The following is a 12677-nucleotide window of genomic DNA, read 5'->3' as shown; positions in this document are numbered from 1 at the left end:
TTACGAATTATATGAACAGCCAGAAATTTTTTGTTGAACGTCAAGTACAGTCGGTGCAAAAAATTTCGGGCACCCTTCTATTAAAAACATAATCTCATTAGACTGTAATGGCATATTACAGAGGAATCAAGGTTAGCCAAACGAAGCGTTAATACGATGTATCGAAAATATCCTCGCGAGCTACTAGCAGTTCCCGATCGACGGTTTGGCGACCACTGTTCTATAGCATTATTATATCTTTACCACATCGCAGGCCGCAGGCTTTATCGACCTATTTCATATCAGGAACCACCTTTTATTACATTATTTTATAATCGCCAGCGGACCAGAAGTAATTTTACAGTTTGCAACTAGCCATATGAATATTTGTTTATCGCTTGAGGAGCTAAGCAAAATCACACCATCATGCTCTGGTTTCTAAGCTTCATTTGAATTGTATTCAATCTGGACTCTATCTGCGGCCAATTTGTATTTATCTTGTATTTCAAAATGTATACCCTTTAAATATGTTCATTTCCCTTTTATTCCAATTGTTGCTTTTTAAACGATCCTTTATTTGTTTCACCTTTAAACGCCCATTGAGTCAAGTGATACTTCGAGGCTTTAAACTTCAATATCGCAGCCCGTAATTAAGCTAGGAATATAATTTTTTGCTAACAATGTGTTCCTGAAGGATCAAGTTTTCCGCTTATATGCAATTATGTATATGTGGGGTATCATGGCCGAGGGGGTGAGGTAAAAGTTCGTGTTCTTTGTATTTTGCATCAGCATTTTTTTATATACAGAAAGTCTTAATAGGAATTTCGTTCTAAACTTTATCTCATTTTCTATTCCAGCAATGGCTGCCATTTCTTGTATTACTATTATAAGTATGTTTCCTACATATTAGCTTAATCTCGTCAACATAGGGTGAAAGTAAGTGTTGCCAAGACCCCCAGAATTATATTTTTTTTCATAATTTTAGAGCTTTTTGTTTCTTCTTTTACAAATTTGGCGGGAATTACACAAATGTTACCTCGTTGAAAACTGTGTTTCATAATCTTTCCATCGAATATCATTCATGGCTTTGTGATAATTAGGGGAGGGAACACTCACCAACAAGAGAGTCTACCATATCGTTCAAATCCTTGGTGGGCGTAAAAATGTTAATATTTTATGTTACATTTGACAATAAGTTTGGAAATAAAAACATGTTTATGAAAACATAAAAATCAATCTTTAAACATATTTTTCCGTTACTTGATGCTTTTCGCCTTCGTTTGTCACTCTCATGTATTCCTTTCACAACTGTCCAGGTTAAGAAATCCCGCGGTAGTGCGTTTGGCTCCACCTCGCATGTGGCAAAATACTTAAGAGGGTATTCAGAGAGAATTCGTTAATCAAGCGTTAGTCACACAATCAGTTAGTGTTGTATTTGTTCGTTGCTAAGGATGGCGTACATTTTGGTATTCAGAGTCTGCTTGGATTTCTGCTAATAAGTTCATTTGTGTGGGCCGTAGGCAGAGTCGTCTTGAAGTATGATTAGCGTTATACTAAACGCCTGACTACTGCAGGAAACATATATTAGTCAAACTCTTTAGTATGACTAATCACGCGTCAGAACAAGTCTGCATAAGGCCTGAAATTAATTGCTTTTGTACTCTCATAATGTAAGTTTATTGTGGCTGAACCGTGACTAAACCAAGGTATTTTCTACTCTAAATAACTTAGTCAAATGTGATTGACTTAGTCATATACTACGTGCTAATACATTTTGAATACATTTCTTATAACCATACGTTAGTCAAGCCTTTAGTATGATGCTAATCATATTTCAAAACGACTCTGCATAAGGCCGTTAGCGTTTCCACCTTCGATGGAAAGGAAAAGGGCTCGATTTAGTATCTAGAATTGCATGTTGTTTCTATTGCACGTAGCACTTTGCTCTATATTTTTATACAACTTCGATTTTGGAAATTGAAGGTTAACACGCAAAAATTAAAAAAAAAAAAAGTTTCATGTCTCTTCGATTGTCAAGTGATTTAAATCCTTCGTGTAAAAATATTCGACTTCTGTGAAAGACCTGGCTTCTTGAATTGGTACCATTTGGGCTCTTCTTCCGTTTCAGTTCCGAGGCTATGTGAAATGTGGACCTACAGATGCCCGTAGGATCCGAACTAGATAAGCTTCCACCGGGAATCCAACTCGACCTCCTGCGCCAACGGCGTGTATGATAACTATATATCCAAGAGGGAGCTTCGTAGGACTTGTTGGTATTAACTAGTGCTGTCGAAATCGGTTTTTGAAAAAATCGAAAACCGGTTTTTGAAAAAAAGTGAAATTTCATAAAACCGAAATGTCGGTTTTGAAAACCACCGCTTTCGCGGTTTTCGGTTTTCAGAAAACCGGTTTTCTCAAAAACCGAAAACCGCAAATGTCACAAAAATTCAACAGCACTACCATTAACAAACCAAATTCTCATCTAAGTATGGAATTGAGACTTTGCATAATGTAGCAATTTTGCATACGTGGTGTTTCTAACCTTAATTCCATATCTGACTTAAAAACCCAGATTATAATTTGACCTTTTTTTTTGAAACTCGGAAAAAAATAACTCTCCTCTTGCCTTTGATTTACTTGCTTAGCTTCATTACATAAATGTATTAGATTCCGTTAAGAAAAAAAGGAACGGGTCGTTAGAGATTTATGTTAATTTAATCGAAAAGCCTTCCTCGCTCCTTTAGTAGCTAGGAAATGTATGTTTGGAGTGTATGAAAGCTGGTGGGAGAGCATCAACCATACTAAACTGGTTTAGATCTGACTTTAAACAACTTGACAGCCTTAGATCTGACAAAGGACATATGTCAATCTGTCAATCACTCTAAAATTGACAAGAAAAGTGAAGCAATGAATTGTCTATGTAATAAAAAGTCTAAAGGGCAAATTTCAATAGACTCATTAAAATTAACAATGAATAATAACAATAGAAAACTGTGGCGGATCCAGGGAGCGATCGGGGCGATCACCCCCCCCCCCAAAAAAAAAGAGGAAACTTTTTTATTTTATATATATAAATAAAACCCTCCCAGAGTTTGAAACTGTTAAAAGTAGTTCTAAGTAGCAGTATGACAACCCACCGCCCCCTCCAGAAGTCCGTCCTGGATCCGCCCCTGATAGGAAATATAGCTATGAAGTGACTTTGTGTAGCGTAGTCCCTAAATTTCTTGTCTTTGGTGCGATTTATGCTGGGTTCGATTCTCCTTGTGGAACCTAAGTCGAAAAGGTGTGACAACTTCACGTCAGTCAAATTTTGAAATGGTACCTAGCATACACGTCTTAGGCTGCTCCCCCATTGTTTTCTTTCTTACCACTCCCCCGGATAGTCTGCTTGCTAAAGATGGTAATCCCTCATATGTGGCAGACTTCAGGCCATAGATGCCGATAACGCCAAAAATATTTATGCTATACCAGCATATACGTGTTGGAAATGAGGTAAGATAACTGCATCTGGGTTTTCAGCTATCCAATTTATGCCAGAGATGGTCAAAACTCAATGACACTCGTGCTTAATGCCCTAAACGGGACTGAGGCTCAGTAACCTCAATGAGGTTCACGATTCCTCCAGCTGCAGAGAACAAGTTCTGGACTCGAGAGATTCGAGACCGCCAGTTTAGATGTCGCAGGTTCGAATCCTGAATCTTCCGATTACTAACTAAGAACAAACCACTGTTCTACTCTCGTTTGGTCACATTTCTAGACCAGATGTAAAGTGGTCTAATCAATAACCACTCCTGTAAGTCCGTAACATAACGAGAAGAAAGATTATATATATATATATATATATATATATATATATATATATATATATATATATATATATATATATATATATATAATGATAGTTACAAAATAAATTTCAACTTCTAGTGGAAGTCTACAGTGCTTTATACAAATTGAGAGCTTCGTTGTAGTAACTAAAGAACATAAGCCCTATGAAATAATTTTCAGAAGAGAATAAAAAACGTTGAGTATGTGTTTCTCAGTTTTATTGTTGCTTTGGAGATTATTACTTCCACGTCCACATTTATTGAACTAAGATAATTTTCACAAACTATCTATCATGTGAAAATTTTGTTTATTGTTTGTGTCTTTAAATTATTGTACCTAATTATAATTGAATAATGATCATTCCAGTAGACATGGGCCCTATTTCTTATAGCTAATTGTCTTGTAATATGTTTTCTACAAGTCGTATAATACCATGAAATAGAAAAGCTAGAATATTAATTAAATGCATTTCGAAATACTGATGTTGATGGCATTAATTTGTCATGATTTTATGATATACACCAGTGGTCGTCAAACTTAGGAAACTTCTGAGCTATCTACGGGTTTTAAATCCTACTGTATACAAAGGTATACAAAGAATATTCAATCAAGCTAGATGATCTTCTACTTGGATTTCTCACAATAGAAATTTCTTGGGATACCAGCGAAAATAAGTAAGATAAGACCTTTGAAAACTGTATAAATTTATTTTATATATTCTATAATTTATTGAAGTATAATTTCACTTGAGTACATATAAAGTAGTACACTTGAATACAATCAATATTAAAATTTATGTGAATATTTAGTTATTTTGTAGCTCCTTTACTGTTATTGATTTTATCATCTAATTTATCGAAGTATGAATCTAAGCGAAGGGCCTTCTGTATCCTAGAAAGTTCTTGAAGAGGTCATACAAACTCCGGTGTGCTCGGAGACGTCGTTAAGTTGACGTTTTCTAGGATAGTAGACAGTTCTGAAGAACTTGGGGTAGAATTTTCAAAAACTAACAAGATGGCGGAAGTGTCTTCGGGAACGAGGTTTCCACCAGGATTCAAATCATCAACAAATTCATAGATATAGCAGAAGTAAGCGACAAGGTCAACATCTTCGTCTTTACGTTCAAAATCATCATCATTATCATTATTATTATTATTATCATCATCTCCTAGGCAGAACATGTTAACTTTAACCAGTTGGTAATCTTCAACATCCGTATTCCTCGCAAGAGAATTTCTCACATTTGGCAAATGTCTTCTATTATAGATTCGATGCAGACCATTCTCCAAATCTGGAATATAAATTAGACAAATATATCTATTAATATATATTTTAGAAGGAAAAGTTAGTTTTAATAATTTTGCATTGGAGCCGTGAGCCAAAAATTCTCAAATTCATCGTCTGGTATGCTATAAACCTTTTTATCTGTAGATTCGCTGTAGTGTTGCCCACGAGATAAGAAAGTTTATTCTCGAATTTGAGACGAACCAACAAGCGAGATAATTTTCGACTTCTTTCCGAGACGAGAAATTTGTCGAGTCTGGTGAGCAACACTAGTTCACATAAATCTTTGATCTACAACATTGTTTTAATATTACATGATTCAAAGTGTACAGACCAGGGGCGTCATTTGAGGGGGGCAAAAGCACCACCGACGTAAGACTTTCACGTTTTGAACTAGTATATTAGTAGACAATCTATTAAAGTATATATATATTCCTCAAACTCTTGGGGGGCAATTGCCCCCTCCTGCTCCCCTCTAAATGACGCCCCTGGTACAGACTATAGACTGATAAAGTAATTGTAAGAACACAGCCAAGTTAATTTTTCCAACGTTTAAAGGTACGTTGACGCAGAATTATACTTCGTGGACACAGAAGTATTCTGATAACTTCTAGACCAGCGTTTCCCAACCTTTTTTAACTTGCGGCACACTACGGGTGTAACTTGAATTCTCGCGGCACACTCATAGATATTATTATTATTATTATTATTATTATTATTATTATTATTATTATTATTATTATTAGTATTATTATTATTATTATTATTATTATTATTTACAAATATAAAATACCATGGTATTTTTTTCTGTGATTACTGATCATCTTCTCACAGACATGAAAGCTCGATCAGTGGTTGTCCCCTATGCTAATTCATTATGCTTATCTTTTATTCTAATTTTAAAATAGAAAACAATTGCAATGAAGTATAGGACTCATACTTTTAAAAATACGCTTTCTTTTTCGAAAACTGTATCCAATCTTTGACTAAGAACGAAGATCACTAAATAACAAACAAACAAACAAATATCTTGTACTTTAAACTTTGCTGTTTTAACCAAAACCGGTGCATATTATTGCAATCACACAGCTTGCGATGCGTCGAAGTCAAAACACAGCTGTTGAACAAAGTGTTGTTCTGTCATTCACGTGCGAAAGAGTTTTCTACGAACGTTCACTTGACGCGCACCATACAAGTGCTTCCATTTCTCGGTGTTAATATAACTCTTAATTCAAGCGTAACATAGCAGCTAACCGTAGAAATGTGTACGAGCCTAAATACTGTCTGCTACACAGTAATAGATGAAGAATACAGTAATTTTTTCCATGGTAGAAATTCATAGTAATGTGAAATACAAAAATGTACATTTTTTCCTATGTCTTGTAATTTGGTTGCTATAGAATTAATAATTTTGTTTCGATTTCCTCGCGGCACACCAGCGGTCCATTCGCGGCACACCAGTGTGCAGCGGCAAACCGGTTGGGAAACGCTGCTATAGATTAATAAAGTAATTGTAAGAACACAGCGAAATTCATTTTTCAACGTTTAAAGGTACGTTGACGCAGAAGTGTTCTGATAACTTCTAGACGAAGTTCAGAAAAAAGGCAGGGCATAAATTGAAAAATCGAAAGTCATGAGAATATACGTAAGAGCACACTCTTGTGGTCTGAGTAGAACAAAGAGTACTTGAAGAGGCAAATAATTCCAAATATCTGTCAAATATTTTGACCAGAAACTGTTACTGCACCAAAAAGATCAGGACAAAAATTATCGTAGCCAGAGAGGCACTCAGCAAAGAAATCTGACTCTTAATCAATAGGCTTAATATTTCACTAAGGAAGAAGTTCTTAATCGAATTTAGGACAGAATGGCAAAAGGACAAAGTGGCAGGGGACATAATGGCAGGAAATAAAGGCAGGAGGGCAAAATGGCAACGGACAGAATGGCAGGAGGACAAAATAGCAGCGGACGAAATGGCAGAAGGACAGAATGGCAGGAAGTTAATTTGGAAAAATTATAACTTCTAGGGCTCGTATTTCTGGTATCACCTATTGTGTTTCTTAGTATCGATTCTCGATTTAGTCATTTCTGCTTCGGATGTCCAAAGCATATAAATACAGCTAAATTGAACCAAGAGGGTAGAAGAAGGAAAATATCAGTTATCCAAACTTAACTTGAAACTTAACTTAACAACTTTTGGAACATAATGAATAAATCGAAGATTTATGTTGAAATCTTCATTTACCAACTAAGAAACAAAATAGTTTAAAACCCGAGAATTCAAATTATACTTTCTGCCATTATGTCCCCTGCCATTTTTTCCTCCTGCTATTCTGTCCGTTCCACTCTTAATCAAGTGCTATATATGGAGTATTGTACTTTATAGTTCAGAGACTTGGGCACTACGGAAGTTAGAGAAGAAATATTTAGAGAGTTTCCAAGTTCGGTGTTGAAGGAAGATGGAGAAGATAAAATGAACAGAAAGAGCAACAAACGAAGATGTTTTGAAACGGATAGGAGAGAAGAGGAGACTTCTAGCCAGCATTCTTTGTAGGAAAGCCAATTGGATTGGATACATCTTGTGAAAAAAATTGTCTTCTCCATACCGGCATAGAAGAAACGAGGGAAGGGAAGCGAGGAATAGGAAGAAGAAGAATACAAATGATCGATGATTTGAAAAATAAAAGATAATATTGGGAATTAAAAGAGGAAGCTGAGGATGGAGAAATGTGGAAGAAACATTTCCAGGCCCAAATCTAAATTTTTTTAAAAAAGAAAAATCTTTAGTCCCAGCACCAAAATACTTAATAATAATAATAATAATAATAATAATAATAATAATAATAATAATAATAATAATAATAATAATAATAATAATAATAATCATCATCATCATACTACTACTACTAAAAAAATTGAGCTCCTTCGTGCCTAAGCATTTACCGTAGGCGTCTTTGGCGTGGGAGATCCGGTTCGATTCCCAGCAGGAGCTCATGTGGTTCGGACTCCACGTTAATCAGTAGGTCCATGTCTCATGTAGCCTCGCTGGTAAAAGGAACGTTAAACTCAAAATCAACTCACCTCAATAATAAAATTTGTACGTAAAGTTACGAAACAAGACGAAATAAGACAAGAACACCTTTTTGAGATTAGACAAGCCACGAGACAGAATTCTTCGAAAATTGAGACGAGATCGGGATATATTCGAAAAAATACGAGAAGAAACGAGAAAAAAATATTCTTCATCTCATTTCGTTTCTTGGAGAAAACTAATTCTCTGTAAACACAATAGGCAATAAAACGTTGTGAAACAGTTTTGGAAGGTAAATAAGAAAATCGACACCTGATAGAATATTAAAGAACTGAAAATTGTGGAGGAAGCCCCTTTGACCAACCTGGCTACATGCAAACAACTCTTAAAAAAGTCGCCTTCAGCTGGCTGGTATACAACACCACGATTTTTTTTAAAGCTAGGAAACGCAGCAACAGCTATAGACGACACAAGAGTGGTAAGGTTTAACGTCCTTTTGTTTGGGCACCTAAAAATTGTTCTGGTGAAAAGTACAGGGTGTTTCAAAACAACACCGCCTATGATTGATAGGTGATTCCTGACATCAAGGTAAGACAAAGTATAGATCAACCTGGGTGCACAAATGCTTCCTTTCGGAGTTATAGGCTGCCGAAAACATGAAAAAATAAATTTTAAAGGACCATAACTTGAATATGTATACTACGCGACCTACTGCAGTCCGGTCAAGACGTCACTTAGGAATTAGTAGGTGCCCTGTCCAAATATCCAAGTTTCAGAATCCTGCTGTACTTCCGCAACATTTTTTATAGAAGTTTGTCTACGAGCGTATCATTTGAAGTACTCACCATCTCCCTGTATAAAAATTGTTACACAAGTAGCGTAGGATTCTGAAAACACGGATATTTGGATAGGGCACATAGTAGTTCCTAAGTGAAATCTTGACCCGACTACCGTAGGTCCCATAATATTGGAGCTATGAACCTTTAAAGTTCATTTTGTCATGTTTTCGGCAGCCTGTAACTCCGAAAGGAAGCATTTGTACACCCAAGTTGGTCTATACTTTATGTCTTACTTTGGTGTCAGGAATCACCTCCCAAACGTTGTCGGTGTTGTTTTGAAACACCCTGTATATATATATATATATATATATATATATATATATATATATATGCTTAAGGAAAGAAATTTTAATTCCGAAATCAGTACTGTAAAAATTGAGGAATATAAATTATATTTTCTCTGAAAGCCAATAAGATATTTTGTCTACTAATATATATCTTTTTGCGAAATCTGAAACTGTTCATTTTTTTTAAAGTCTGTTCAATGTTAAAGCCACTGCGGTTGATATTTAAAAAATAAAGAAAAGTTGTCAGACTACAGTGTGTTTGAATTTGGCAGACAGGTCTGTATTTAGATTATTTAAGCCACTTGATCCAAGAAAATTTTGTGCCCCATTGCTCTCATTTGTTCGTATTCAGTATACGCCACGTTTACTTATTAGCGTATGAGACACTAGCAATAGGCGTGTATAGAGAACCAAATGCATGTATTCAGTGAAGACGCCAGGGGGGGGAGCAATGAGAGGCAGGGCTCTGCCGGTAACAATGCTGAAGTCTTACGTCTGAAACATTGTTTTAGTATTACATGATTCATAGTATAAAATCTGTAAATTGATGAAGTGATTATACAAACACAATGAAGACCATTTATCAACGTTTTAAAATACAGAAAGTATTACAAAATAAATTTCAATAATAAATGTGGCTTAAAAGAAGTTAAATCATATCTGTCGCAGACCTTACGCGATGGCTCAGTGGTAGAGCGTTCACTTCTGATGTGTGGAGGTCCCTGGTTCTATCCCAGCTCGAGCCAAGTGAACTTTGTGGTAGACAAACACCTTGTGTGTTTGTTTTCTCGGAGTTCTCCCGTTTCTTCCCACTTTCTTCATTCTACCATTTCGTTCATTTCCCACCATCATCGTCTCCTTTAGCCCATACGGTATAACTGTAGGACGTAAAACTTAAAGATTTCATTTCATTTCATTTTTAATGCATCCACCTCATAGCCCGGCCTTGATGCCGTCAGACTACAATTTGTTTCAATTTGTGTAGAATTCCTTGAATTGTATTAAGTTAGTTTGAAAAGAAGTCCGTGAAGGCCACGTATCACACTTTTTCGATCAGAAACCGCAGAAGTTCTGTAACGATTAGACTATGCTGTCACCAGAAAAATGACAAAAGGTCTTAGAACAAAATTGTGTATATTTTGATAGATAAAGTTACTTTCAAATCACTGTAAATATATATTCAATTTTGACCCTGAAAACAGCAATGAGCTTCCTCGTGTCTAAGCAATTAGAGTACGCTCCTTCGGCGTAGGAGACCCGGGTTCGATTCAAGGCTGGAGCTCATGTGGTTAGGATTCTATGTTAATCAGCAGGTTCATGTCTCATATAGCCTCGCTTACTGAACGAGAGGTTAAACTCAAAATCAACTCATTGGAAAGTTCAATACTTTCTACACAACCTGATACATTAAACTTGTCCTTCTCCACCCTGTTAATGACGCCTTTGAAAGATTCACTTAAATTAATACAATATTTAATCCACTTACCAGGCAGCGCAAATGCTGTTCCTATCACCAGAAGAATAAGAATCTTCATTTTTGACTGGTTTGTTCGTGAAATTGGACAATCACTAGTAATAGTAAGGATATTTATAGCATTTCTAGGACTAATTTGATGCCTTATTAATGTTATTTTTCTTCATTATCGAGAATTTAGGAAAGTTTAACCTCCTAAGAATCTTATCACTTACTAATTAAAATAAATATAAGATTAGTGCTAATGACTCAATTAGCACCAATGAGAGATGTTAAAACAAAGACTTAGTTATACAAGACAGGAATTTCTAAACGATTTGTAAATAATTATTATATGCCTACGGGTCCTTACAAAAGAAGTAATTTTAATGGAGGCAGCCATTTCGAACTGGTCGATGCTTGACATAGAAGCAGGCTCCTATGATCGGAAAAGGGTAAGGGGCCGCGGTGGCTCAGTGGTAGAGCGTTCACCTCTGGTGCTTGTGGTTCCGGGTTCGATCCCAGCCCACGCCAAGTGGACTAACACCGTGTGCGTGCGTTTTCTCGGGGTTTTCCCGTTTCTTCCCACTTTCTTCATTCCACCATTTCAATCATTAACTCATCATCACCGTCTCCTTTAGCCTAACCGGCATAACCATGGGACGTAAAACTCAAAGATTTCATTTCATTTCCGAAAAGGGGTAACAGTTGGATCAAATGAAGGGAAATGGAATAAAACAAATTTTAGCACTGTTCCATGTTTTCTTGTTTCGTCTGCTAAATTTTGTAAAAGTCTCAGCTCGTTTTCTGAACTTACGTAAACATCGCCCAAGCTAACTTTGCACTTTGAAGTCATTAGTTTCTGAATGAGTCAGACAAAATAATAATAATAATAATAATAATAATAATTTGAGTTTTCCGTCCCGCGGTTATGCCGGTTAGGCTGAAGGAGACGGTGATGATGAGTAATGAGTGAAATGGTGGAATGAAGAAAGTGGGAGAAAACGGGAAAACCCTGAGAAAACACATGCATACGGTGTTTGTCCACCAGAAAGTTCACTTGGCGGGGGCTGGGATCGAATCCGGAACCCCAAGCACCAGAGGTGAACGCTCTACCACTGAGTTACCGCGGCCCCTCCAAAAAAGTCGTTAAATACTGCCTAGAACCTACGAGCAAGATGTATTGCCAACTGCGAATATTCGAACTTATCAGTAGTAAATTGTCTATACAGTGTTACAAGAATGTATCACAATATTTTGGGAAAAAGAAAAAAAGTTCACATGAACTTGTGGTCGGAACTGCATAGTTTCGTAGTTATAGGGTACAGAAAACGTGAAAAGTGAGTTTTAAAGCTCCATAGTTCCACTACTATAGGACTGATGGTGGCTGGATCAAAACATCACTGAGGAACTAGTACGTGAACTATCCAAAAATCCATCTTTCAGAACCTTCGGTACTTGCATAATCATTTTTAGAGTTTGGGAGTACTTGATCACTCTCCACTTACCTCTCTAAAAATTAGTGTGTAAGTACTGCAGCATTCTTAAACATGGATATTTGGATAGTTCATATACCACTTCCTTGGTGATGTCTTCACCCGGCTAGAATAGGTCCCATAGTAGTGGAACTATGGACTTTTAAAGCTCACTTGTTTCACGTTTTCAGTACACTATAACTTAGAAAACGACCCGCTCGGGAGAGTAATACTTACGGAAGTACGTTTTTTCGCGCGCTACTGTAGCCAGCTGATTTACGCACTATCCTAGTCAGTTCTTTTAAGTTGGTCACAAAATCTATATCATTTAGTACAAGGGAAACAAAACGAGCCTTATATCATGGAGTACAAGGGCAACAAAATGAGCCCTGCGGGGCTTCTAACCCGTTCCTACTACTACTACTACTTATCTGCACAAAAGTAAGTAAATCACATTTTTGAGTGTTATTTTCGTATTATTTTAGTTTAAAAACTGTTATA

General features: G+C 36.3%; 1 protein-coding gene across 1 annotated transcript; it reads right to left on the bottom strand.

The window, feature by feature from the left end:
• Nucleotides 1-4494: 4494 nt before the first annotated feature.
• On the bottom strand, nt 4495-10891 carry LOC145683680 (uncharacterized). The gene is made up of 2 exons (XM_081755032.1): nt 10735-10891; nt 4495-5098 (listed from the first exon to the last, which is right to left on the bottom strand). The coding sequence occupies exons 1-2, from the start codon at nt 10781-10783 to the stop codon at nt 4719-4721; spliced, it is 429 nt and encodes a 142-aa protein (XP_081611158.1). The 5' UTR covers nt 10784-10891; the 3' UTR covers nt 4495-4718.
• Nucleotides 10892-12677: the final 1786 nt, after the last annotated feature.

The sequence above is a fragment of the Thermobia domestica genome, chromosome 4 (genome assembly GCF_964235325.1).
Source record: "Thermobia domestica chromosome 4, izTheDome1.hap1.1, whole genome shotgun sequence".
In the NCBI taxonomy this organism is placed as follows: domain Eukaryota; kingdom Metazoa; phylum Arthropoda; class Insecta; order Zygentoma; family Lepismatidae; genus Thermobia; species Thermobia domestica.
Note: the sequence above shows the minus strand (reverse complement) of the source record. Positions and strands in the feature narration are given on the sequence as shown.

Bases quoted from the DNA above. Each gene is read 5' to 3' on its own strand.
- LOC145683680 (XM_081755032.1), bottom strand. From the start codon at position 10,783: ATGAAGATTCTTATTCTTCTGGTGATAGGAACAGCATTTGCGCTGCCT. The intron at 5,099-10,734 runs GTAAGTGGATTA...TTTATATTCCAG, and splicing joins AACAGCATTTGCGCTGCCTG to ATTTGGAGAATGGTCTGCAT.